The following is a 27657-nucleotide window of genomic DNA, read 5'->3' on the forward strand; positions in this document are numbered from 1 at the left end:
GACGACTGCAGACTAGGCTATCACAAAATTAAAAAAATAATAACTATCCGACATTTTGTCAGTCAACACCACTGACTTTATTACGGGGGCTGGCTTATCAAGGTACAGAAGTTTTTACGTGTAAAGTCCATCGTGCTGACTGACAAATGTCGGAAATAAAGCTGCTTATTGTTTTCAAGATCTTGTGATAGCCTAGTCTGCAATCATCAGAACAACGCAAAAAAAAGTATTTTTGTTGTTTTTTCACTGACAGTGCGTGTAATGTCAATAAGGTGTAAAATTATAAAATACTTTTTTTGCGTTGTTCTGATGATTCAGTCTAAATAAAGCAATGTGAAAAGTTGTCGTAACAACTGCACTTTGTTAACGTTGAACCTTACTTAAACTCTCGAATATCTTCAAATAATAACATGATATTGCAAAAAATGAAAATCAAACGATGGCTGGCATAATACTACTTGTGCGCCTTCAATGCACGTGAACGTGGCAGTCGACCAGGGGTTTATTGGTGATTACGTCATTTCATTTTCAGTAGAGCATGATGATTTTTAGCACGCTTATTTGTGTACTTACAAATTGCTGAACAAATAGATTTTAGGTCGCTACAAAAAGCAAACATATTTATTTAAAAATGGAGTTGCTTTGGTCGCAGATTGAAATTTCTGAATCATTTACACGCCACCTGCTTTTTGCATCGATCTATCATCGTGTAACGTCTAAGTTTTGTAAAAAAATAAGCAACTTGTAAAGTTGCCCATGGGAAATGTCAGAGCGTCTATTGAAAGCTTACGTCTATCAGGCTCCTGTGAGATCACAGGCTTGGCTTAGCGACAAGATTGACTGACAGTTTTTGATCCCATCTTACTTAGCGGTTACAGACAAATTCTCTAGTGACCGTTTTAACTGGATATTATGTACTTCCACTGCACCACGCTCTGCAAGTCTCCTGCGGTCATGGACTTACGATTTGTGGGGTTTTGTCAAAGGCGTGTTTTCCGATATTTATCTCAGCAAACAATCAAACCGTGTAATTGCAATTGTTAATATTTGGTAACAGATAACAGATCGACATTTTTAACAGACTAAAAAAAGTGTTTTTTGTTTTAAAACGCCACTTAACCTTTTCATGACATTGTAATAACAAATGATGAGGTAAAAGTTCGTTTATTTTTTACATCAATCCACCGTTGTAGAACGTTGGGTTAATGCAGAAAAATTCGATCCTTTGCTATCAAAATGAGTTGCATTGTTGTGTGTGTGACCAATTCGTCGCAGATTCGATCCTTCACTTTTGCGAGCCTCCAGTTAAAACTGACTAAAGGACATGCTTGAGTAATTCTGCGTCAGCAGTAAACAGACAAAATGGTAGCAAATTATCATCAAGATCAAACAGGGGATGATTTGGTCTCTTACATGATTACTTTCAGAGGCGCCTAAAGTTTTCTTAGTAATTTTCGTCCCGTATCAACCTCTTAAAAGTTGGTTTAGGTAATCACTCAGCTTAAGCTTGTGAGCAATTCTTCTGGCTTTTATCAAGCCCAGTTAATAAACAGGAAATAATTTTGTTCTCTCAAAATCTGTCAGTTTTAAAATGATATGATCAAGATCCTGAGGATAATCTTCTTTCAAAATATAATTTCATTCAGATGCCTACCAGAACTACATGGAATGCTGTTTCCTTTTCCCGCATCTGCGTTTATGTTCGAATTAAACGAAAAAATTCGTTTCCTATGGTGATTTTTCGACCACTTTGAATATTTGCAAATGCAATGCATTGTGTACTAAATTGTGTCTGCGTGAAAAATGTGCCATTCATTGCCTTCACAGCTAAACAGCAAACCATAGCCTGCATGTGAAATTTCCTGCTTTGGCGAAATCACTTTAGATAAATCCAACAATTTGAGACAAACAAAGTAACCTAAATTGAATACATGTCTTAAATTCTTAAGCTTCTTATTTGTAATAGATTAGATATTCTCAATGGCAACCTTTACCGAACTTGATGCTCCCAAGTCCTTTTTTTTCATATAAAAAGCGATTTCGCGTGTTGTAGTTTTTTTCAAAAATTTGAGAGCTGTAATCTCGCTGTATTAGAAAAGTGATAAAAACACTTGTGGTCTTTCATTACAGTGCCTGTCAACCTGACATATTCTCATTAGACATATCAAAAACAAGAATCTTGAAACAGAGGCAGTTTACATAAACGCTGTGCGCATCCTCCAATGAAATCTCGGACAAGAAGTTCAACTAAGCACTATTTAATCCCATCCTCACATTCAATTACATGTTATTATAACAATTACTATGAAGAATCTTCGATCAATGCGGATAATCTTATAGATTTCGACATCATATTATTTCAGTTTGAATTCTTTTGCCCAAAGCACATTTCTGGACGAAGACGGCACTTCATTAAGCTATAAGTTTTACAGAACCAATCTTTGTTGTTTATTCAGGCAATCAGGCGCGCAGGTTGCTACAGAATGAGCACTCCTGGGCTAATTTTAGCTTTGGTGTTCATCAATAAAAATAGTAAAGCAAGCATGCAAACAACGCAATGCTGTCAGAACAGGGTTGTCAGACAGCTTTTGAGAAAAAGACCCAAACAATGTCGAAAAAAGGACCAAACTGGGTAAAAAAGAGCCAAATTGTTTAATAGTGTTAATAACGTTGCTAATAAAACATAATAACGTTAACAACGTCAATAACGTTACAACATTACAACAACACAGTCTACATTCTAAAAGAACAATTCCAAATCTTCATCTCCTACAGTGTTTCCACTCGAATCTTGGGCATTGGCATAAACATTGTCAGCTAAACACTGTCTAAAAAATCGTAATAACACTTTTCAGTCTCAATTTCCGAAAGACATTTGTTTAAATAGCTAGTTTGATAGTATGTGCCAACTGCTTCCAAAAAGAGCCAAATATTGAAAGCAAAGGGCCAAGGGGCCAAACAATTTTTTTTGGTGCCAACTATCTCTAAAAAGGGCCAAATTTCACAAATTTGGCCCCAAAAGGGCTAATCTGGCAAGCCTGTGTCAGAAGAAGCCATCGTTTCGAGAATAACAAATTATACAGAAGTGAGCCATCGCTAGACATCACACATTTTTTTGGCAAGCTTTCATCAAAATTCTAATTTATGCGGTTGCGTTTGATCACACTTTTTTGTACTTTTAACGCAAAACACAAGGTCTACTCGAATGGCAAGTGGCAAGCGTGTTGCTGAAGGTTTGCATGCGGTCTGAAGCCAAAGCAACGGGATCACACAAAAGGTATTTTAATTGTAGTCTGCTTCAGAAGAACAAGAGGCAGGAAAATATCTTTTGTAAGTAAATCAGATTAGTGAAGAAACCGAGGCTTTCATTGTTTGGTTTGTCAACCGTAGACAACTTCGTCGTAAGCCGAAGATTTGATCTGGACAAAAACATCCCAAGGGTACAGCAGTTGATTTTCGTTTGTTTAGAGTTTTTAAACGTTTAAGTTATGAATAAAATACCAATTGATCAGGGAGCAAGGAGGGTTAAGGGATGCTTTTATTTAGGCGTCTACAAGACTAACTTTTACAAATATTTTTCGAAGGGATATTATCAGTTCTTGTCAATGCTTTTATATGTCTACTATTCTGAAGTGTAATGCTTATGTCTTGACTGTCTTGTACTGTTTTTAGCTTTTGCTAAATGGCCTTTTCTTGTTTTGCAAAACGAAACATACACTTTTGACGTTGTTTTAAGCGTCTGTTTCTAAACGATGTTTGTGCCAGGCGATTAATACAAAACAGTCGATTTAAGTTTATGCTTTATACCTAGATTGCAAATGCAGAAATCAAAGAAGTGGCATTTCTGCAGGTCGCCAAATTCAAGCCGAATGATTTTTTAAATGAAGGACAAATCAATTTTTTTTCTTCGTTTGAACGCGTATATGTCGCAGGCCCAAGAGTCGAGCAGCAATGGCTGCCGTGCCATCAGCCATCCATTGTCGATTGGTCATCCGCTTCAAGATTTAAAGAAAGCAGTTTGTTAAATGCTGTGGGAAGCGCTTCGCGATGACAAAAAACTGATTAGCAATCCTATTGAAATCGAGCACCTGTCCATCTTGGATGGATTTCCTGGAGCTGATTTTTACTCTTCGGTGCAGTAATAAACTTTTAACTAATCAGCTTCGCCTTGACAAAACCATACTGCCATATTTATATTATTTCATTTTTTATAATTTAATTTTTTGTACGTTTGACTCATCTCTACCTTTGGCAATAAGCAAAATACTCAGTCATGTTACAAACAAGTGCATGCGTCTGAGATGGGATTTGAACCTATGACCACTCGTTCGCCATCGACTTAATACCGGCCAAGCACTCGGTTTGTCGCAAACGTGAAGCTTGACATCTCTTAATAGACCTTATATACCTCGCACATCCGTCCTTTTTGCATTGATTCAACGTCCGCAAACGTTGAATCTATTTAAAGATGGGATTTGTGTGCTGGCTGGTTCCACAGATAGATGACAATCAGAAATACTTTCGTGCTGAAAGATCTAAAAATACATGACAAACATGAGATTGTTAATCGTTGTCAATTGAGTTGATATCTTGTGGAAGAAAGCCGCATGGAAAATGAAATAGGGGCAGACCACTAAAAATTTAGACTAATGTTGAGACTGGACAGGATTTGATAATAATCAAACTGCAGTTAAAATATCTCAAAACAGAAAATTTTAACAATTGTGTTAGGCCTGATGTTGTATTATCAAGCCAGAACTGCAACAGTTGGGTAATAACGTACTTTGCCTCCAACCCTCAACGAGAGGAATGAACCTGATGACGATGTTCATTGAGTTGTAGCCTATATATGGGACTAAATTGGATTTATTAGCCATTTAAGATTTCATCCAACAACTAAATAACTTACTACTAAATAATAAAATGACTAAACAATACTATTACATACTACCGTACATACAAACTGTAACGTTGTGACATTTTGGATCCAAACCGCTGTTTTTTAGTTTTCATTATTGCTCATCTTTGGGACAACAGCGATGAAAGACGCTGATGTTTAACTCTGACGATTAAATTTTTGATATATCATTGGGGAATTTAATCGATCTCTAGGCATTTTCTCATTGGGGCTTACATGCAGACGAATTGGTTGTAATTGAGTTATACGAATTTTTTTTGCTGTTGCGCTTAGTCTGAATGATTCCTCAAGGGTTATAGAAATTTGGGTGGCAAAAATTGAATCAAAGACTTGTTGTGTTTAACGTCGCGTTTTGGTTACATTGCAAAACGTTTGTATTATTTTATCAGTAAAACATAATTGGTACTTGTGCAAAGTTGATATGGTAATTTCGTGTTTAAAATTGTAAGGCGATTTTGTGCAAAACCGCAAACCGTCCGTCGTTCTGTCTCTGGCTCTCAAATCTCGACACAGAGCGTAACTTGTTTATTTTTTCTTAATAGAGACGCTTGTTTATCAAACGACCGTTGTCAGCGGCATGATTAGACGACATAGGCGTCACGCAGTCTCAACTCACGGGTCCCGGCCGCTTTTTCAATGATTTGATCTCCAGTCTCAAATTTTGCTGCTACTCAACTCTTGCTTGCAGCCAAAAAGTAAAAGTACTTTGAGAATGAAACGGTCAGTTGTGAGTAGGCAAGAATAAGAACGGAAACTGTATAGACCAGTATAGAAGTTGGTGCACAAGCGCAGTGTATATAATATTAGTGTCACTGACTTGATTGGCATTGTGCAGACTTGGAGATCCACGCTGCACAACGCGATAACTATGCACCAGCAAATGCAATAAACAAAAACTTATTGTCATGCCAACGCTTTATGTTGGTCCTGCACAGTTGCTTGATGATTTGATAGGCTTATTCAGAAAAAGAAACAGACACCCAGCCCTTGAAATTAGTCATTTTTACATTTTTTACTTTTTTTTGCAACTCATAGTTTGACTTAACAAGAATATTCTACTTCGGGTTGTTGAAAGTAACCTATTTAAGGTTAGGTTCAGAGCAGCATTGCAAGTTTGAAACAAAGCAGTTGAGCTAACAAGGTTGTATTGACTTAACTTGTGAGAACATGCTTCCAGTATTTAATTAAGCTTACAAATTCTACGTAACAACAAATAGTAGAAAAGTAAACACCAGCGGTTGCCGAGATACTCCAGTCGTTCAGAAAAGGAAAACCGTTTTGAAAAATTCTATACCGCTGATAAATATACAAAAAGTTCATTAACATTCGAAGTTGCGTTGAGTTGAACGTGAATAAAACTTCATTAATTTGCAATTTGCACAATAAAGTTTCGAACAGAAAATAAACCTTTAAAAATACAGTACACATCTATTGATTGTCAAAAATATAAAATCTACAACTTCTCATCGTTCGCTGTCCAATCTTTAAAAATCTAGCTAGTCAGTGCATTTTATCAAGTCATAATTATATTTTAACATGACATGCGAGTCGAAATTATCTGAACCTATTTCAAACATCGCCAATACGATTCTTTAGCTTTTCAAGATTTGCTCGATCAGCCTTGAGCCATAGAGGCTATTATCAATTAACTGAGATTTAATACTTATTTTTCACAAACCTACACTTATTTTATTGAAATAATGAACTACCGCATTGTTAATCTATTGTGTTAAACTCTTCAACAGAAGTGGAGACATGTGTTTCTTGTTCCTTTGCTAAATGCCATCACTTATTACGTCTATTAATATCTTTTGATGAGAGTAAGTGCCAAAAGGTAACATTTGAAACTGTAGACATACTTTCATGTGAAGAATATATTTACTTAAGAAACCTTCGTGATTAAGGTTTAGTTGACAATACAAGTTCAAAAGATTGAGCCGCTGTTTAATTTTTAGCCGGAAATTGGTGATTAAAATCTGGTGAAATGAAAGCCGACGCCACTCAAAGCTACTTCTTGACATGTTGTGCAAATACATTTACTTATATCTGTTTGATAGTTTTTCACAGCCAGTACGAAGTCTGATGTAGAAGATGTGAAGCTATTTCAATTGGAATTCGGTCGCTACGTTTAGCTACCACAATATTTATCAGTAATGTTTCAACTAATAATTATTTTTCAATATGACGTAATTATTAAGTCACAATTCTCGCCAGTGCGCAAAGTTGGTGTATCGTTTATACCTTTTTATAGCAATTAAATTATGTATGGCTTTTTGTGCAAGTTTATGTTGTTAAAATAAATAAAGACAAGTTCATTTATTTGCATAGGAACATTGGAACACTCACGTAATCCGATTTATAGCAAAGGATTATAAATCTCAAACATTGGTGATAATTTGCCAAGAATCCGGTTCAGTTCACAAAGTAGCATGACAATTTAGCTATTCAATTAAACGGATCTGTTTATGGTGTCAACATGATTTGATGTTTCAAAGAAGGATGTTTATTGAATGATTCTTGCAAACAGTAACAGTGGCCCAGTTTAATAAACGTTGGCATCTTTATTCTTTACTTCTGGCAAAATGGAACAGGTGTGAAAAGATAACTTTTGTGAGCAGAAACTTATCATTTGTATTCTTTTAACAGTTTAGTGTCTACTTATTTACTGAAGGGTTATGTTGCTTTAAGCGTCAGGAGGAAAAGATACAGTTGAGATTAGAATCCGGGTCTCGTTGAGTTTTGAGCCTCAACATAACCGTTAAGTCAGTGTGTCGATAGGCATACAAGAATACAGTACTGTTCTGCAATTTTTACTTTTTAATCGACATCGTCTTGTCACAGAGAATGTGTTTCTACCAGGGCTTAGAACTTCAATAGTTCTAATAGGAAAAAATAATCTGAAAACTTTTCACTGACCGTAAAACTTTTGGATTTTATCACCCCTTTGGTTGTTAGCAATACAGATCAAAACAACAAAGATAGAACCAGCTTCCATTAAAGGTAACGCTGGTTCCCGTTCAGAGTTGCCATTTTAATAAGAAGGCGTTTTTCGGATTTTGATGATTTTCATTAACTATATTTCATAAACGACGACACACTTACTTTAACACCATTCGTCATATGACTAGGGAACTGTGTTCCGAAAGCTAGTGCAATTCGCTATTACCTCAGCGAACTCGCAGCATTAGGGTAAAATAGGTCATTAATATCTACATTGTGAAGTAAGCTAAGATCATGCTGCTAAAAGCGAAACTCAATCTATTACATAAGTGTGTATAGGTTTGGTGTAAAATGCATATTGATGTTGCAAAAACGTAAAAAAATGCAACATGCAAATACAAATGCAACGTGCAACAACATAAATGCAATGCAAAGCGACGTTAATGATCTTTTGGTTCCTCTGAACTATGTCTTTGTAGGTTTTTAAACTTTTAACGTTTTATTTTTGCGAAAGCAATGTTGTGATTTCGATTGTGAAAACTTACTGATCTCGTTTTTATGCAGCCAAGATGTTAGAAGAGCCATCGCTTCCTCGCTTCATGGAAGAGCCTAAAGACCAATACATGGTCAAGAATATGCCAGTTCAGTTTTCCTGTTCAGTCCAATCTTCCGCCAAGACACAGTTCAGATGCAACAGTCGATGGATACCACAATCCTCCTCCAAGACAAAGACAGAAGAAGATCCGAAAACTGGGGAGAAGTTAGCATTTAATTTTTACTGTTTTATCTTCAAATGACATTATGCATTTTTTTTTCTTCGCTTCAAAGTTTCACATGATTATGCACATTTTTAGCAACACGATCACAAAAGCCATTTTGCTTAGCGCAAATTTCCTGAGATTGAATTTGGATGTGTGTTCTTTTTTGCCTTGTTCAACTCTAAACTGTGACTATGCAGAAGAAACTTTTCTTAATTTCAAGTGTTTAGTATGTGACCGTCAATTTTGAACTATCTGTACCGTGTATATGATATCTAAATTAATTTGCATGTAATCAAAAGTACTAGATATTTCGCCAGCTATAGTTCAGCCCTGATATATTAGATTTCTTTTGTAGTTTTTGAAAAATTATTATTTTTAATTTTTTGGTTAATGAGACTGTAATTTTTTCTTTTTTTTTTTTTAGAAAAATTTGCCCCACTTGCACACACCATAATTAAACAGCTTCAGATAAAAATCCGGCAGGTTAACGTAATGTGCTTTAACGTAGACGTGGTGAAAACGTTTCCCTGAAGTATTTTATAAAACGTTTAACCGCTTTTGCAAAACCTTGCTGCTTCAATCACAGCTTTAAAATTGCATGATGTTCAGGTACACTCGCGTCACATTGAATGTGTCCCGGGCGGATTTCGATTCTCTCTTTGCTCCTTTCAAATATTGGTGCCAATGTGTAGCTTGGAGCAGTGCTGGTCAGGCAAAGAGTAGAAAAGCTACTCTAGAGTTGGCTTGTAAGTTCTTTTTTAACTAAAAAAACGTTTCAATAAGTTGTAAAATTATATAAAAATAACTTTTGATTGTATGAGAATTTTTTTCATCATTAAAATCATTACTGGTGGATCACAAATCCATTCAGATCCAACAACAGGCCCACAAGGAGTGTCATAAAATAGGACAACAATTTTATTCAGGAATAGAATTCAGTTATCTAAGCTTTTAACTTTTATCAGATCTTCATCGTCTGTTTGAACATGAGCCAGTAGGGGGGAGGACAACAGTGGGAAGTGAATATAAGCTGAGCTGCGCTCCTCCTAAGGGTCTGCCTCCACCCACAAGTAAGTTTGGATCATTTCAAAATAATCATTTTCGTGAAAAGTTTAGATTTTGCTTTTTGTTTGAGAAGATGTGTGCAAGATACATAAACTTATGCGAGGACGCAGTACACATAATAGTGAAGATATTGATCTATCAACCGCCTTTTTTGCATTGGGCAACTTCTTGATCTTGAAGAGAGAACAAGTAAGTTGGCATTAGAAATGTCTGTCAGAATTGCTTGGTCTTGTAGTTGGCTGCTTACTTTGAAGGGATCTACTTCTTTGTATCCTCCGTTCTTTCTATATGTATTTAAAAGTGTTTACTTTCAATGCTTTTTACCGAACAGTTGAATGGACGAAAAACAACAAAGTCATATCGGCTGCATCGGGCGCCAAATACTTGATCACTCAAGAAGGCGACCTGATTATTCAGATTAGAAGCACTGAAGATTCTGGAAAATACACTTGCCTCGCCAAGAACATTGTTTCTAATAGGAAAAGCCACACTGCTTGGGTCAGAGTTGGGGGTAAGTGTTAGGTTTTTTTGCTGTTTTGAATACATTTAATATATAGCCTGCGAAAAAACGTTATTTTGTTTCCAATTAATAATTTTGTTGATATCGTTTAACATATTTTGCTGTCTTGTAGGGATGTTAAAACAAATTAACCTTAGTTTTTGCTAGAAGCATATTTTAGGGATTTGGATGATTGACTTGGATGTATTTGACAGAGTCAAGAGTCTGAAGAAATGTCAAAGTTGAAATGATTTGACCCTTAAATTGCACACAAAGCTCTTAATCCACTCTTTCTAGTTTTTCTTTTGTCCGCTTTGCTTAATGGAACACTTGTTTTTATGTTGTTAACAATGTTAAAGTAAATTAACCAGTTAAATAGGTAGGTTAGCTGTTGTTCAAAGGCTTTGATCGACCCTCTCAATCATTTAAATTAAATGATGCAGCAAGAAAAGTAAAAACTAATAACTTTCTATTTTTGTGGCCATGCATCATTACACAAACTCAGGTTAGATATAGACTCATGAATGACTAATACACTGAATTGTTTGAAAATTTCTGTTCAGTTTTATTTTTACATCTGACATACAAACAATACATGCCAAACATCACCGAAGTCCAGTAATCAGTGAACGCGAAAAAACCTGAACTTCTACCATCCTTGATAGAAACAAGAAAACAAGTTTATTTTAAAAATTGACAAAGTCACAACACTTTAAGAAAAAGTAAAGACTGCGAGGAAAAAGCAAAAAATATGAAAACGCAAATAAATTGATGTTATCTAAATTAATATGATTAAGAAACATAAACGATTTTTAAGTTGATCATCGGGACATGGGGAAAAAACATAAAGATATCAAACCACAGGCGAAGCCATTTTAAATCACACCTGATTTGACGCCTGTTTTACATTTATCGAAAAAATGCGGCTACCACTTGGAAGACATTTATAGTCATGCCTGAAGGTTGGCATGAAGATCGGCTTCCTTGCTTTCCCATCCACTTAGTTTTAATTTTTAACCACCAGGCACAAACCTGGCTACGACAAAAAGTGCTTTCTCAAAGGAAGGTTTAAACAAAAGGGGTTATGTAGCAACGGATTCAAAAAAGCTCACAACATTTTTTTTGCATTAAACAGTTAATGTTTTGCCGTCTGCTGAGAAAACCCAGGTTTCTGTCAGTTTAGTTAATTTTACAATGTAGATACCAATGATCTGTTTTAGCCTGATCCTGCGAGTTCGCTGTCGTAATAGCGATTTGCACTAGCTTTCGAAACACAGTTCCCTAGTCACGTGCTATGACGATGATTAGTTAACTTGCATTCAACCATTAAATTGAGAGATCAGTATTCTTGCAACGCTGTGCTTATCCTTTGTCAGTCCCCTTTTCCCCGTTTCCTCTTTTATTGTTACTCTCTCTTGTCTAAACACTTTGACTTTATAGTGTACAACGTTGCAATTTTTTTGACGTAGCGTTCACGAACCGGCAACCGAAGTTGCCATTTATTGATTGTCAAAACCTAACAAATATCTTAGACTGTCATCATGTAATTAGAGACAAGATATGGATCTGTATAAAAGAAAGTTTATATTACAAAGGAACCCTTATGTAAACAGAGATAATATCCTGTCGACTGTGGTGCCTTGCCAAAGAAAGAAAAGAAACTAGAACGATTTTATGTTTGTTTTTTGTATCGTTTTTCCTGATAGGGTAGCTCGGAAAAGTTTTGTAAACAAGATGGATTCTGCCCGTTTTGATATTTTTTTTTTCTGTGATTTTAGACTTCTCTTTATCAAACATTATTCGATTATAGATTTACGTGATGCCATTTGATGTTTTTATCAAACTCTTCCGAAATTGTGTGCCAGCTTAGCTTTCCCTCGAAAATCTGTATTTGTAACCTTCTGCTATCATTCGGCTTGGAAAATTTGATGATGTTCAATTTGAACATCTTCATGTGGAAACGTTTTCATTGCGTGTTTCGTGCTTCGTGCTTGTATTTCTGTAAAATATCCATGGAGTGAGATAAATGTTATTGTGCCAGATGCAGCAATAAAATGAATGTCTATTATTTTTTATGCTGAGGAAAGAAAGGAAACGTATTCCAAGTAGACATTGCCTCGACGAGACCAAACAAAAATGTTTCCATCTTGCAAACGAGAAAATTGTCAAAGCAATTAATTTGCGCATTCAAAGTCAATGTTACGGCGACTATAAAATTCGAAATGTTCTTTTTTCATAAATCTAAGCAGAGCAAGAAGACAGAAAACCATGAAGACACCCACGTTTTACAGCTTGCAAACAAGGCTGAGTGTCAAATTGTCTTTTTATACGTTGATTCAATTGCATTTATCATCGAATGAACAGATGAAAAAAATAGTGAGAAAGCGCTTCTTTGGTCTGTCGTTAGGTTTTATGTATTACAAAACAGGCTCCTATGTATCAGCAAACATACTTGTTTTAATTCAAACTTGTTTATTTTTACGCTTTTGTTCCTTTCAATGTATTTTTGTAGCCAAAGAGCGTCTCAGAATTGGATCGCTTGTTGATTTACAATCACTGAATATGTATTTTCTATCTAGAAAATAAACGCTAGGCGTAGCTTCTTATATTTAGATCATTGTAGACTATTCTTTCAAGTCTATCGTCAACGGTGTGGCGCCAAGATTATGACAACGCTCTCAAAAGTCTGCCTACATATGACGGCATTCTTTTATGAGGTCGTCGTGTGAATTTGAGATTACAGACCGTCTTGTCAATTGCCCTGGGCAGTTTATGATGAGTGGAATAGTTCTTTAATTGGTGTTTACCTTTTACAATTGTTGGTGTTTTGTTTTAAGTGAGCTTTGATTTTTGTGTCGCTGTTACATTGATTGATTAGATTGTGTTTATGTTTACTATTGTATTTGGGTTTCTTGGTTTAATTTAATTTGGAATTTTCAGGCACCCTAGAGATGATCAGATTTTAAACCTTTTGTATTTAGGAAATGTTTTTGCCTACCCAAAATTGCCCAAAATTAGTAAAGTTATTGTTAATTCTTAGAAACTAGCTTAAAAGTTATCAATTCCTGATACTGAAAAGTTTCGATGTTTATGTCGATTACTTACTTCTGTAGCAACATTAGCCTGATAAATGAAATAGTAAAAGCAGAAACATACAAGTTTCATTTATTGCCTGAAATTACAGTAATATTAATGCTCATTAAACTGGCGTTGGACATCTCGTTTCAGATGATTCAAACCACCAGCATCTAAAACGAAGAAAACACAATGTTTTGCTTCTTCTTCAGTGTTTTCTCAGTTTTTTTTTTCTAATAAATTTCTTGATTTTGTTCCAAGTGAACGGAGGATGGAGCTCTTGGTCCTCGTGGTCCGGATGCGGAAATAAATGTGGAATCGGAGAAGAGCGGAGACTACGGACATGCACCAAACCGGAACCACAAAATGGAGGAAAAACTTGCCCTGGGGAAGTTATCCAGACAAGGACCTGTACCAACTTATGCCGAGGTAAAAAATGATTTGATTTTCAATTTAATCACTTTACTATAACTAACGGATAAAACGTTTTTCATGACAAAAGCATTTTGAGCATTAAAAACGAAACAACTTTTCATTCCAAGGATATTGTTTTTAGGAAAACAGCGCTTCGAGATAAACGTTTTTCAGATTTTACAAATGCAAATATCAATGACTTTTGAAATTCGCAAAACGTATTTTTGAAAAGCAACTTTTCACTCGGCTGACTCCAAGCTATCAAAACTTGTTATTGTCACACCGTTGCTACTACGTTGACGTGATAGACTACGTGATAGACAAATGGCAATTTTGCTAGCTGAGTTATAGACCTGATTAGTAACAACAATAACACTTTTTTCATTTCAACACTTTGCGTCTCTTTGTATAAATACCATCGACAATATTCTACATTCACACCAAACCATGCTGCAGGGGAGATCAAACTCGTTACCAGAAGGTTAACTCGAATCTCGTCATGAAATATCTCTGTATCGTTTGCTGCCACATTGACAGCCCGTACAGAATCGTACTTTTAGCTGTTTCATTGCTACCAAAACAACGTAAATAGTTGTAACATGATCGCAACATCGTTTCGAAGTTTTAGCTCTTTTTGCCCGTAAATTGTCTTTGTAAGGGTTCAATTTGTCGGTCGCATATTTGATTGAACAGTTTTTTGATAAAAAAACTATGAAAATGAATTGACTCAAGCGATGTTTGATTTCTGCATTGTTCCAATACTTTCGTATTATGTTTAATTGTAAATTTAGAACTTTGGATTTTAGCGATTATGCTTTACCGGTACTTCATCGCTTTAAAAATATCCACTATGGGTAAAGTCGCATGTCATGTTAGTTCGTTTTGATAGATCTGAGTATACCTTGTTTCATCAAAGCAAAATCATGAATTCGAGCCAAGAAAATGACTGGGGTTCTACCTAGAAAATTTGTTGTTTTAAACATTTTTCACTTATCTTGCTAATCGTATTAAGTGGCGGAACGAAGAACAGACGACCTGTCAATTTACTGTTCATAGTTTTGACATGTAATGCTCTTAGACGTTGTATGAACGCAGTATAGCGAAACGTGTCACCGAAAAGTCTTATTTTGTTTCAGTTGCTGGTACAGGAATGTTTACGGTTGTCAGAGACAAGTTGACCCTTTTTAACTCACAATATGCTTTTGCATGTTACGGGACATTGAGCAGAGGTAGATTGGTTTCCTTTCTGCCGGTTAACACGCTTTTTCAACGTTCCAGAACGTTAGTTAAGCTTTAAAATATGGCCGAGTTGCGTTGCCCTTTTGGTCCTGTTGGCTGAGTCATTTGCTACAATAACAGTTTTGTTCGAAATTTCATTTTTCTTTTCACCCTTGCTGGGTCTGGTTTGGCATTTGATGTTTTCCAGACCTGCTCAGAAAGTGTAGGAGGTTATTCTTGCAGGGGCTTGGGTTTCTGTAAGCAAGTTGCGTTAAATTTGCATCTACGACACGTTTTTATAATGAAAATAAAGTAATTCATAGCTCGAGATTGAAGAAAATTTTGTGATCTTTATCAACTAGCATATAACTTGCAACAAGACGATTGCATTTCTACCCTTGAGTTTTCTTAGTTTAATTCAGAAATCTACCCTTTCACTTTGCTAACGAATGTCTGTGTACGCTTCGTAGCTTTTGGTATCTTTATTTTGGAAATGAATAATGTATCTGCTGATAACTTGCATTTTGAATACTCTATGAGAAGAGAAGACGTATGCTAACATCGTGTTAGAATAGTATTTTTGAATCGGCCTTCTTTCAACAGACGTAAAAAGACACATCTTGAACAGGACGCATAAACTATATTTTTCATCATTTGTTCATGGCAAAAGTTTATCGCAAATCATCAGGATCGATCAGTTACCAATGATGGCGTCTCTAACTGTGTCGTTTCTATCCTCAAAAGTATCGATTTATTTTCTCTCATATGATCTTCGACTGGTCCTTTGTCCAAAATGTTTCATCTTTTTTCTTAACATCACCCACGTTGCATATCTCATTACAATCTTCCTGCCGTCCTCTTCACATCCATTCTGTCACACAAGAATCAAATAGAGATCAAGTTCAAACTGACGAGTTCAGTTTATGTTTCAACGCATTTTTCCCTAACGACATGACGTCATTCTTCTCAGTGAACGGCGGTTGGACGGAATGGTCAAGTTGGTCAGCATGCAGCCCAGAGTGCAAACACAGGCGGCGAAGGACGTGTACAAGACCGCTGCCTCACAACAGCGGCCTAGTATGCCCGGGGCTTGACATGGAGACGAAGAATTGCACGAATGGTTTGTGTGCCGGTACGTAACGGAAAAGACAAAGTTTAAAGTTTTTTTAGATTATATTTGTGACATGGTTAGTGATTACTCTGGAAAATATCTTGGGTTTTACATGAGTGTCTGAAACAAACCATTTGGTTTTTTAAGATTACAGTCACAACAAAACCTCAGTCATAACTAAACGACAAGTTATTCTTAAATAATAATAGTTAACTAACTAAAATTATGTTTCACGGCAGCAGATTATAGCAAGAATTGACAGCGATAGACACGTATTTCGCCCATTAGGCTGGGCTCGTCAGTATCGCACCACTAATTCAGCTTTGTGCTGATAGCCAAGAAGAACGCTCCCTTCTTCACAACTAAAATTATGTTAATACTTTTGTTGTAATTTGCACAGCATAAAGAATAAACTTAAATTTCGATAACTCAGCAAAAATCTTATTGTGGCTTGTTTTTATTTTTCATGTCGTTGTCGTTCCACCCCAAATTACTGACGGCCTAATGTATTGATTATGTTCAGCAGCCAACAGTCAGGCCAGCTCCGACGGTAAGTTTTTAGTTTTCTTATTACAAACAGATCTGTGGCAAAAAATAATATGGCTAAAGCCAGCAAATTGGTCAACGTCTGCAGAGTGCAGACATTGAATCAGTGAAAAAAGCGTCTAATTTGGTGACTGGAAATACTTAGTTTGCTAAAAAATGTGACGTGAATGTTATTGTGTGTGCAATAACATTTGGACGTTAGTTAATGATTGTTATGGTTAGTAATAATAATGATTATTTTGTCTGTGACCAATAATGTTACCTGTTTTTTGTGACGAAGAACTGAAGCACGCTATTTTACAAAATAAAACCTAAATTCATCCTCAACATATTTCAAAGAGAATGATATTAAGTTTAATGAAGTACAAATAGACCACAAAGTTGTTTTCAATCTTCATGGCAGATTTATCTTCATTATCCTCGCTGTGTTTTCTTTATCAGAGACTTTCTTCTGTGACCGAAGTCTGACCTCTGTTCTTCCGCTTGTGATTCTAAGCACAATCGTTTATAGCTTTCTGCTAGGCTTTTTTGTGAAGTGGTCTTGACCGTTTGACAGAAACCAGACTTCTGTGGTCTTAATTTTATTTTTTGAGATCGATTTCGACATTAATGTTACGCAAATCAAACTTTATTGAAAACTTGCTTGAAAACATTACTGTATATTTTACTCAATGTCATAACTAAACGAACTATTACATCTTCATCGCCATGTACAGCACCCAACCCAAGAGCATAGTTTGCACTTTGGAAGTGCCGTTATACAGTATATTAGGGTGTCCCATTTTTGAGCGACTTTTCAGGAATAATAAGCTTGGATCATGTTCTGAATGAATGAATTTTCAACGCTAGATTTAAAACTAAAGTATTTTTTATTGTGACGTCATGTCAAGGTGCCACTTAACGGATTTATGCAAATTTAGCCGTATCTCGAGAACGATAAAAGATGGAGAGCTGGAATTTGTAGCAAAATAACCGGAAGGGTCAGTTTTATAGGATAACAAGCTGCCCTCTCTGCCTTGTATGAATATTTTTCCTTGTCATCTGTCGCTTCTTTTATATCTTTATTCTCAAACGTAGTCTCCTGTTCTGTCCTATTTGTATCTTTCTTTGGTCTTCATCTTCGTTCTCCCAGCACTTCCGGCTGCTCTTCAATCATGCAACTTACAACGATGGGAATTGGGCTTCATGCCAAACATCGATATAGTATTATTACGTCATAAATGGTGAGATTTTGCCACATTATGAGTCCCAAAGTGATTTCCAAATATTGTCGTAGATCAGATTAATCGATTGAATGCCATTTTTTAGAGGGAAATGAACAAAGGGCCATTTTTTCTGAATAACTCGTTTTCTGTTGTAGTTCACGCTTAACAATGTATTGAAAGCAGATAGAAATCGACGCTTTCGGTTATTTTGCTACAAGTTCCAGCTCTCCATCTTTTACCGTTCTCGAGATACGGCTAAAATTGCATAAATCCGCTAGTTGGCACCTCAAGACGACGTCATAATGAAAAAATAACTTCATTTTTAAATTCAGCTTTAAAGTCCAATCAGAATATGACCCAAGCTTATTTTTCCTGAAAAGTTGCCCAAAAATGGGACATCTACAGTATATGCTATAATTGTTGTTAAAAAGAGAGAGTCACTGCAAACAACCGACGACCCTGATAATTCAGAATCATGCCCTAGTCCTTATCAACAATTTAAAGTGAATCTTATCATTGAAATATAATTTCTTTATGAAAATCAAATGAGATAGTCCTATTTGCCATGCATTTAAATTAAAGCAACAATTTTCTTTTGAACCATAAGAACACAAAATTACTTGTACATTTCAGGCTTCCAGAACTGGATGATTTTAGGCAGTTTGGTTTTCTTGGGACTGTTAATGGTGTTGGGCTTGGCGATATTCGCTTTTATCAAATACAAGAAAACTTCAAGGTCTCGCCGCTACAGCAGCGGGCGCTCTGTGCGGTCCTACTCTTCAGCGACACATAACGGAACTGTTCAAAGTAAGTCTTGTCAGATGTGAATGACGTTGTTTCATCGAAGATTTTTTGTCAGTCGTTGGGATTTTGTCCTGAAGAACTCATTCGTTTGATACTTTTTACCCTTAAGCAACAAATAGTTATTTCATAAGAAGAATTGATGTTTTTTACCCTAAAACAACAGATAGCCTACAGCCATGCACGGTCCTTCTTATATGATCATTGATCATGATCACTGTGTGGTAATTTCGGTTATATTGTGTATGATTATTATATGTGCACAAGCAACAGAGGACACGAAACACGCTTCGAGAGCTCTATTTATTGTCGTTACTAAAGGATTGTACCGGAAGAAAAAACATTAAAACAAAACTTCCAGCCATATTTTGAAAAAGCTTTGACGCAAAATGAACAAGGAAGTAGACTCAGTTTTACACTTGGCTTTTTAGAGAGCTGCCTTATTAAGTATCGCCTTTGATTAATACTTTATTATTTGGTTTGCGCTAAGCCTTGTGTTAGCTTCAGCTTCTGCAACACTTTGGCAGATAGCCACTCGCTGTTATGTAAAAGCAAACTTGACTAACAATCATACGTCGGAGATTTCAACTGTAAAAATATTGGCCAGAACTGATACGGGCTCCAATCTCCATATCAAAACGTCTATACTATTCTCAATGTCACCTTTTCTAGGTGGAGATTTCTGCATCATCCCGACAAAGCCACCATCCATGGGAGATGGTCCAGCCTACGCTCTTCCGCCTTCTTATTCTTCCTACGAAGACAACTATTTACAACATCGACTTGCATCCAAACAATCCAAGAGTTTTCCAGAGCAATGCGGATACGGAAAAGAAGCAAACATTACTGCGGCACTTAACGAACGCTCATCATTACTGATGGAGAATAAATATCCGCTCCCGGATGTTGCATTCTGTGGGAGACCAAGTTCGAGAGAAGATCAAAATTACTCTCTTACTAAAGAACGTTTCCTATCGGAAAACCCTGACATGAACCAACGCAGACCAGCATCGCAAGGTTGGAAAGCAGATTCATCAGCAGTGTGCCAGTCATCTGATCAGCCTCAGTATGAAAGGTGAGTGAAAGCCTACTACCACAAAGATTGCTTTTAGAATTTCATTCACTGACGGTATGGCGACAGCAACAGGCAATGAATATATTGTGTCATTCATACTGCGATTTTTAGGTAAATAGTGAAGATTTTTTTCACGTTACGTGTAGAATCGGAACCACTGACGCAGTTTGGAACAACTCTTTTTTTACAAGAAAATCTTTACCAGCTGATAAAATTCGGTTTGAAATCGACAGTTTAGAGACATCAACAATAGTTGTAATGATAGTTGCTGTGGCATTAACTCGTAGCTGTTTAAGTATTGTGCCAACAACTGGGTAACTAGATGACTTTGTTTTTCTATTTCGTCTTCAACGGTGTTGTTGTAGAAACATTGGGTTTTTGAAATAAAAATCTGCTGTCAACTTAATTACGTCTAGTTGGTGTGATAACATCGCAAAATAATTTAGGCTGTATAGTAGGCTTACATCTGGCTTACATATACAACAAATTAAAAACATATTTATCTATTTGGTGACAGTTAAAGGGCGAGGAAACCCAAATTAACTTTGCGAGTTTTTTGTTTCAGCGTGATGTTATTGTGTACAACATGCGTTTTAGCAATAAAAAAATCCAAATTTTGGTGCCCTCGTCTCGCTAAGGCCGCTTTTGTTTGATACCCGTTTGCGAGGTCTCGTTGCGCATCAAGCTGTGATGCTGTTTGCTGTGACGTCACAAGGTACATATAGTTGTGGCCAAAATTTTAAGACCAGACTTGATTTATGACCATTTTTGCATTACTTCAAAATACTGCATCAGATATAAGATGATGCATAAAGATGATGCAACTGAAACAATATCTGATGCAGTATTTTGAAGTAATGCAAAAATGGTCATAAATCAAGTCTGGTCTTAAAATTTTGGCCACAACTATATGTACCTTGTGACGTCACAGCGAACAGCGTCACAGCTTGATGCGCGCGAGACCTCGCAAACGGGTATCAAACAAAAGCGGCCTTAGCGAGACAAAGGGCAACAAAATTTGGATTTTTTTTTGCTAAAACGCATGTTGTACACAATGACATCACGCTGAAACAAAAAACTCGCAAAAAGTTAATTTGGGTTTCCCCGCCCTTTAAAATTCAACTTTCACCTTTTTTGAAAATAAAAACCTAAACTAAAGTTATAATTTTTATAGGAATTCACACGTACAGGAAAATCCTGATAAGCGAGTGACGTTTGTAGAAGGAAAAATGAAGACATTTCCGGAGTATGATTCAGGTTTTGAAGGGGACTCAAAGCAAAACAGCCAAGAGCAGCTCCAAAAGCAAACTCCGTCTGACAAAGATTGTGCATTGACGAACAATTCCTCAGATTCCCAGTGTAATGGCGATACCAACTCTCTTCCTGAAAATCCTAATTTAAATGAATCGCATGAAGGTATTATGATAAAAAGTTTAAATTTAATAAAGCCACACACTTACAATTTTCTTTTTCGAACTTTTCAATAAGCTATTTGATCATTTCTTTCAAAACAAACGCAATATTGAAACTGCGGTCTGTCTTACTCCTTGTTAATTTAGCATGCTACAAACAAAACGTTAAATGTAATAAAAAAGATTAAAATTTTGTGCAAATTTCATTTCACAAAGTTTTATTTCTTACTCACTTTATTATCTTAGTTCCATGCCACGGGTTGTATTGCATCGCATATGAATTCTTGTGTAAATTTTCCATTTCAGATAATTCCTCGTAGCCGGTGATCAGCATCGTGTTGATGAAGCAAGATTTTAACATGACCAAGATGCGAGACAAAGGCCAAACTGGCGTCTACGGTCGACAGACATTCAAAGCAGAAGAACTTTATCAAATACAATAAACCAACAAGCTTTTACAAAAGCATGTTTGTTAGTCTCCATTTGTTGGATTTCCTGGAGTATTTACTTGTTCAAGACTGTTTTTTCGACTACCCAGGAGATATATAAAAGCAACGGCTATCATTATACGTTTGGAAATTAAACTGCAAACACGTCTTAAAAACGTTATTTGTCGTATAATTCACGTTTTATCAATTAGTACAATTGACTGTTTTCGAGGAGAAGTTGCTGGTATTACTTCTCTAAAGAAGATTATCGTTTTCGTCGACACAAAGTAAAAAGGAATAAGTGTTTTTTGCTGCTGGTTGCTCAATGTTCATAAGTGCAGAAACTGTAAAAACGCTAATTTATGTGTATGCAGAGAAAGGGAGTTTGCGATATAAAAGTTTTGGAAACAAGCATTGTTGTAATCTCTGAAACTGCAATGAGAAAAAAGTCTGAAAGTTTAAAGCTACTGCAAAATTGACTGTTTAGAAAATTATATTGCGCTGCAAATATAATGTTTGATGCATCTTTTCTTATGTTTTATAATGGTAAGCTACAATATTAACAACGCTAACCCACCTGAAAACACTGTTATTTTCAATATGTTTCATTTTATTCATCGTCATTATATATACACCTGGGGCATAGGCTAAACGCGAATATACCACCAGCAACGATACTGTTTTTTTTTTTCGCTGAGACTTCGGTCATTTGTCCGAAATGACTTGACAAATTCGGTCATTTTTTATTTATTTTGGTCATTTTTAGTCATTTTTGGTCATATATAGTCAATTAGCTATATATTTTTTTGGACATTTTGACCAAATTGACTATATTTTTTTCAGACATTTTGCTGAAAAATCGGTCAATGACCGATAAATGACCGAAAAAAAACCCTGAATATACACGCTATACAATACAAGTATGCGAAACTTCCAGGACTAAGTTTTCAATGAAACTTTCTCAGCCCGAGGATAAATGTTCAATCAATTAATCAATTTTCTAAAAACATAAAGGAAAATGGCAAAACCTTGAAGGATAAGCGTGCATGAACAGTTGCTTCGATTCAAGGTAATTGTCAGTAGATTCGAAAACGACACAAATATTTTTGTCACATTATGCTACAACTGCCAGCATTAATCCAATGTATTATTATATCAGTATTGATCAAACTGTATTATTTTTTGCGTTTTTTGTTGTGGAAATACCTGGATAAACTACTGACTGATAAAAGTATCGCACAGCCTAAATCTAAAGCGCGATAGTTGTGTTCATCTGATGGTAGTTGTTGATCTTTCACAGCAAATCTTAGTTTGTTTAATAACTTTTTTTATGTTGTTTGCTAAACTTCTCCTATTTCCATTTAAAGTGCAAGCTTTAAATTCTGTTTTTGGCCTCAACAATATAGGCCTAGCCTATTCATTGGCATGAAAACTATTGGATTCGTTATGTGTTGACTTGCAAATGTTTTTTTGTTTTCTTTGTTTTATCATACTATTATTTCTGAATACTACTGTTTTGTTTGTTTCTTTAATATTTGTTGCAGTCTACATTTGAATGGAGCTAACCGACTGATTTAAACGAATAGTTTCTATGCATTGGCTGCGAATACATAAAATTTATGGAAGGATTTTGAGAGATTAGAATTTCCATTAAATTTAAAGTTGGCCGATCTGGAATAAGTTTTAGTTTGCAAAGATAGATGTAATTCCTGTAACTTCTGTTATCGAATTTCAAAGGTTAAAGATTTTGTCGGTACCTACATTGAAATTGAAATGATGTTGAAAGGCAGAGTCCCTTCAACGCTTGAACTGACGAAGGCGATCCATACAATAAATGAAAAAGACTAGAAATCAGGATCATTGTCACTTTTGTGATACAGATTGTCACTTTAGATACATTTTATGTGATTTGACCGGATTTGACAATTGACTGGGTTCAATACCTGCTGGATATTCTTATACAGTTCAGATGTTGTCAGTTTGAAATGAAACGTCCCAAAAATGAAACGTCCCTGCCATAAGGAAAACTCAAAAAAGCAGACTAAGCATAAAATATCGGTTGAATGTAAAGTTGTTTGCCGTCAGATAACACAACATGACTGTTTTGAACCTCCATTCGTTTTACAACCCTTGACCAGTAAGCTTGCATTGACCTAAGCTAGATGTTAAGATGGGCGTGGAGCAGCTATTACTTTGAATGGTTATCAGTTTGCTCAAGCCATGCAAACCGTTTGGCGCTCGATAAATGGCACAGTTGATGGTGTGGTCTGCGGTTTGTTCTTTTTTGCCACAATCATAGACCTCGGATGCAGGCGCGGATTTATGGGGGGGGCCCAGGGGGCCCGGGCCCCCCCCGAAATTTTGTGAGAAATTGTATGTTTCCGCATCAAATGGTTTGATATGCTTCTAAACAGCTGATATTAGTCCCTCGGCATCACAATTGATGAAAATGTTTGTTTTAATGTCTATTTTCTAGCATATCGTATATGTCGTAGTATCATTGTTCATATCTGTTTAGCTTTTCCTTTCTTTTTAATTGATTTTCAAATTTTCTGGCCCCCCCCGAAAAAAACTCTTACATTCGCGCCTGCTCGGATGCTCCCATCTCTCAATGCATATTGAAGCGAAACAATCCGGCGCCAGTGCTCAGGCGGTTGAGCCACACCCAGTTATTTCTTAAATGCTTTCTGGCTGGAAACCAATGTCGATAAGCCATTGAAGCCTTGTGGAATTTTACTTCTACTCTACGCTCTATTGGCGGTGCGCAAAGTTAGCCGTGCTGCTGAATAGAGGTCAGCAGCAGTTTTTATCAAAAGATGTGCGGTCTGTTCAAATGGGCGTCTAGATTTCAATCGCGAGGTTGCTTGCAGATTCGAGTGGGGCATTTGATTGGAATGCAGTAGAGCAGTGGTTCCCAACCTTTTTGTTGTCACGGACCCCTTTAGACAAATTATTAATTCTGCGGACCCCTACCTAAATTTTGCCTGAAACTCAATTAACATACTATTGACTATTGTAATACTTATGCTACTCAACTACAGTAGGCCTACTGTGTCATATTGCATTGCCGCTATGACTCCTGAGGCAAATATCAGGCTTAACAGTTGTTCAAATCAGAAAATGAATGAATTGTTCAAGAAATGTCAGCAGTATTTGAATATTAAGGTGACCCAAGGTGCCATGCCGAAAATTTTTCAACGTAAGCAAATTTAATGAGAGAAATGAAAGTGAAAAGATCGCTTTTCCCTTTTTTTCCAAAATTCATCAAAGTAATCACGGACCCCCAAATGCTTTCTCACGGATGGTTGGAAACCACTGCAGTAGAGCATGGCGCAAGACAAATATATAGGATGCCTTCTTCATGACGCAGCACTACCGTTTGGATGACTTTCAGTTTACTCATAGACTCCATAGTGAGGGGTGGATCTCAGGCACCCAGTCACAATACGAACAACGTCAGTTTTGTGGCAGTGGGCTGGTGCTGCTCGTAATTAACTAAATTTAGAACCTTGGTTTGGTTTTGAATCTTTATCCTCAGACTGACAAAGCCTTGATAGGTTATGTGTAAAGGCTTTTGACGCAGGGCCGGTTACCAAGATTGACAGAGTGAAGTTTCCGATTGTTGAGCCGAACCAGCGCCAAGTGAATTTGAGTCGGGCGCGTAACAACTGAGCTCACGGGGCAGAAGTTCAGAAAAAACTACCCCAGACAGCCACTTTGTCTGGTCAGATCCCCATCTGATCTGGACTAGAGAAAGTGGTTGCTTGGAACAGCCCAGCTAGAAATTTCACGTGTATTACACGTAGATTCTACGTACCTTGGGTCGTGTATTATACGTTAATTTTCACGTATAATACACGCTTATGTGTCGACACTATTTCACGTGTATTACACGTATATTTGGTTGTGGATTTTACGTGTTTTACACCCGCATTACACCTAATTTCCTCGTATCTGACACGTAGATTCTACGTTCCTTGGGTCGTGTATTATAGGTTAATTTTCACGTATAATACACGTATAAGTGTCGACACTATTTCACGTGTATTACACGTATATTTGGTGGTGGATTTTACGTGTTTTTACACCCACATTCTACCTAATTTCCGCGTACCGTATCTGAAATCAACAATTTAACACATTTGTATTTATTTAACACATTTATATAACACATATTGTTATAAGAGGCTACTGTCCAATTGTGACCCTTCTAGCACTCATTCGGAAAGTTAATGCTTGTTTTGAACTTTATTTGGAATTAGAGAAGAAAAAGAGAAATAGCAGTGGTGGGAATCGAACCCGCGTCAATGAAATGACTACTTTCTAGCCTTAACCTTAGCCCCTAAGCCAACCAGCTGACAAAAAATCCATCACTTAATTTGCTTTCTATCATCTTCTTTTCGCCATTTTTACGTCACTTAAACCGGAGCTTATGATTGGTTGGCGGTTTCATTCTAGTCATTTTTAGTGGCAGAATTTCGACTTGTTAAAGTGGCTACCGTACCAAACCTTAGTAAGTAATTGTTTAATATCAGTAAGCGAGACCACTTAAATTTACACTAAGAACTATCGTTAAAAGATCACATTAATTTGCGACTAAAAAATGTCATGAAGTTTCCTTTTTACATAACGTAATAAAAACGTGTAAAGACACCTACAAAAACACATAATCTAACTTATATCCTAAAAAATGCGGAGGAGCGTGGTTGACACCAATCCGCTTGAGTGGAGAATTCTTTCTGTTTATACCGTCCTTGGGAGGTAGTTTTATCTAACACAGATTAAAAATTGCCCAAATGAACGAAAGAACTTCAACACGTTTAATATACGTGGAAAACACGTGTTACTTTTCAACAGATGGAAACGTGCAATACACGTGGAAACAACATATAATCAACATACAAAAAATTCCGGTAAAACATCCTTCTGCTGGGGTAAACATTTTTTCTCTTTTGTATGCCCTCTTCTGGGTGTGATTTTACCTTATATACCTTAAAAATTAGTAAAATAATCATAGGATTTTGAACACGTGTAATATACGTGGAAAACACGTGTTATTTTTGCAAGAGTTATATTCACAAAATAATCCCTGATAAAACTTCTAGAATCATATTTACACACTAGTCATACTAAATGATAGCTAAAATATGTCTCTAAAAAAATGTTTTTTAAACAAGTGAATTTTTGTTGGTGTACACAAACTCCTTAATAACACCTGAATTCTACCTAAGATACCATACTACCTAAAATCAACCAAAAATCAACGTGTAATATACGTAGCTTTCTAGCTGGGAGTTAGGGTACCGGTAAGCTATTTGTAATCTGCAGGTAGCGGCAGCAGATGGAGTGTCTTAACCGGTAAACGCTTTAAACATAGAACAATTTTCTCTATGAACCACCGTACTGCAGTCATTGTGACTACCAGGCCCGGATTTAGGGGGGGCAGTTGCCCCGGGCCCCCCGACTTTTGAAGGGCCCCCTTATGTAAAAAAAAAAATGTGATTTTGTGTTATATTTTTTCCTTTTGGCCTTTAAAGTTTCTGCAAAATGCTGTGCAGTACTGGACTGATGCTACTGTAGACGTAGAAATGGTTTTTCGCGCCGAAAGCGCGAAAAATTTTTTTGCACGAGGGCCCTCCGATCTAAAAGTGCCCCGGGCCCCCCATCAGCTAAATCCGGCCCTGGTGACGACCTTTCTGGCACTCAGCCACAGAGTTTCTTGCTTTGAACTTTGTTTGGCTATTACAACAACAAAAAAGAGTAATGGCATTTCTAGAAATCGAACTCACGCCATCAGAATTAATGAATTACTATTCCCTAGTTCTAACCCTCTAGAAAACGTTCAACTTAATTTACTTTCTGACGTGCGTAAGTCGCATGATTGCAATCAGCTGATTTAAATCTTGCCTTCTGATTGGTTAATAGACCTCATATGCTACAACGACCTGCAGATTACAATTATGCAGCCAATAATACTTTTATTTTTAGTTTGTTTATTTCTTTCAATGGATATATTATCACAAGTATGCGTTCTTCAAAATCTAATTGGTAATCTACACAGTGTAGTCGACTGATAAAGGTTAACTTTTTGATATCTTCATCGTTTCTGAACAGATATTTCAGAAATGCAAAAAGTGCAAATTTACAGATTGTTTGCACTAAAAAAAAGTTTTTTGAGAAAATACGAGA

At 36.4% G+C, this 27657-nt stretch overlaps 1 protein-coding gene across 3 annotated transcripts in view; it reads left to right on the plus strand.

Moving 5' to 3' along the window:
- LOC145768948 (netrin receptor UNC5C-like) overlaps nt 1–23310 on the plus strand; it is a 37201-nt gene extending 13891 nt beyond the window's left edge. The window contains exons 1-12 of one of the 3 annotated variants that reach the window (XM_082580563.1): nt 7773–7918; nt 8423–8618; nt 9229–9365; nt 9585–9689; nt 10016–10195; nt 13520–13687; nt 15861–16022; nt 16525–16551; nt 18386–18559; nt 19226–19628; nt 20803–21044; nt 21347–23310. In XM_082580563.1, the coding sequence (XP_082436689.1) occupies nt 8428–8618; nt 9229–9365; nt 9585–9689; nt 10016–10195; nt 13520–13687; nt 15861–16022; nt 16525–16551; nt 18386–18559; nt 19226–19628; nt 20803–21044; nt 21347–21360 (1803 nt within the window). In that variant the 5' untranslated portion in view covers nt 7773–7918; nt 8423–8427 and the 3' untranslated portion in view covers nt 21361–23310. Of the gene's footprint in view, nt 1–7772; nt 7919–8422; nt 8619–9228; nt 9366–9584; nt 9690–10015; nt 10196–13519; nt 13688–15860; nt 16023–16524; nt 16552–18385; nt 18560–19225; nt 19629–20802; nt 21045–21346 lie in introns of those variants that run through there. The other 2 variants (XM_082580552.1, XM_082580558.1) reach the window with 2 other exon arrangements.
- Nucleotides 23311–27657: the final 4347 nt, after the last annotated feature.

This window comes from Aplidium turbinatum, chromosome 1 (genome assembly GCF_918807975.1).
Source record: "Aplidium turbinatum chromosome 1, kaAplTurb1.1, whole genome shotgun sequence".
Lineage (NCBI taxonomy): Eukaryota > Metazoa > Chordata > Ascidiacea > Aplousobranchia > Polyclinidae > Aplidium > Aplidium turbinatum.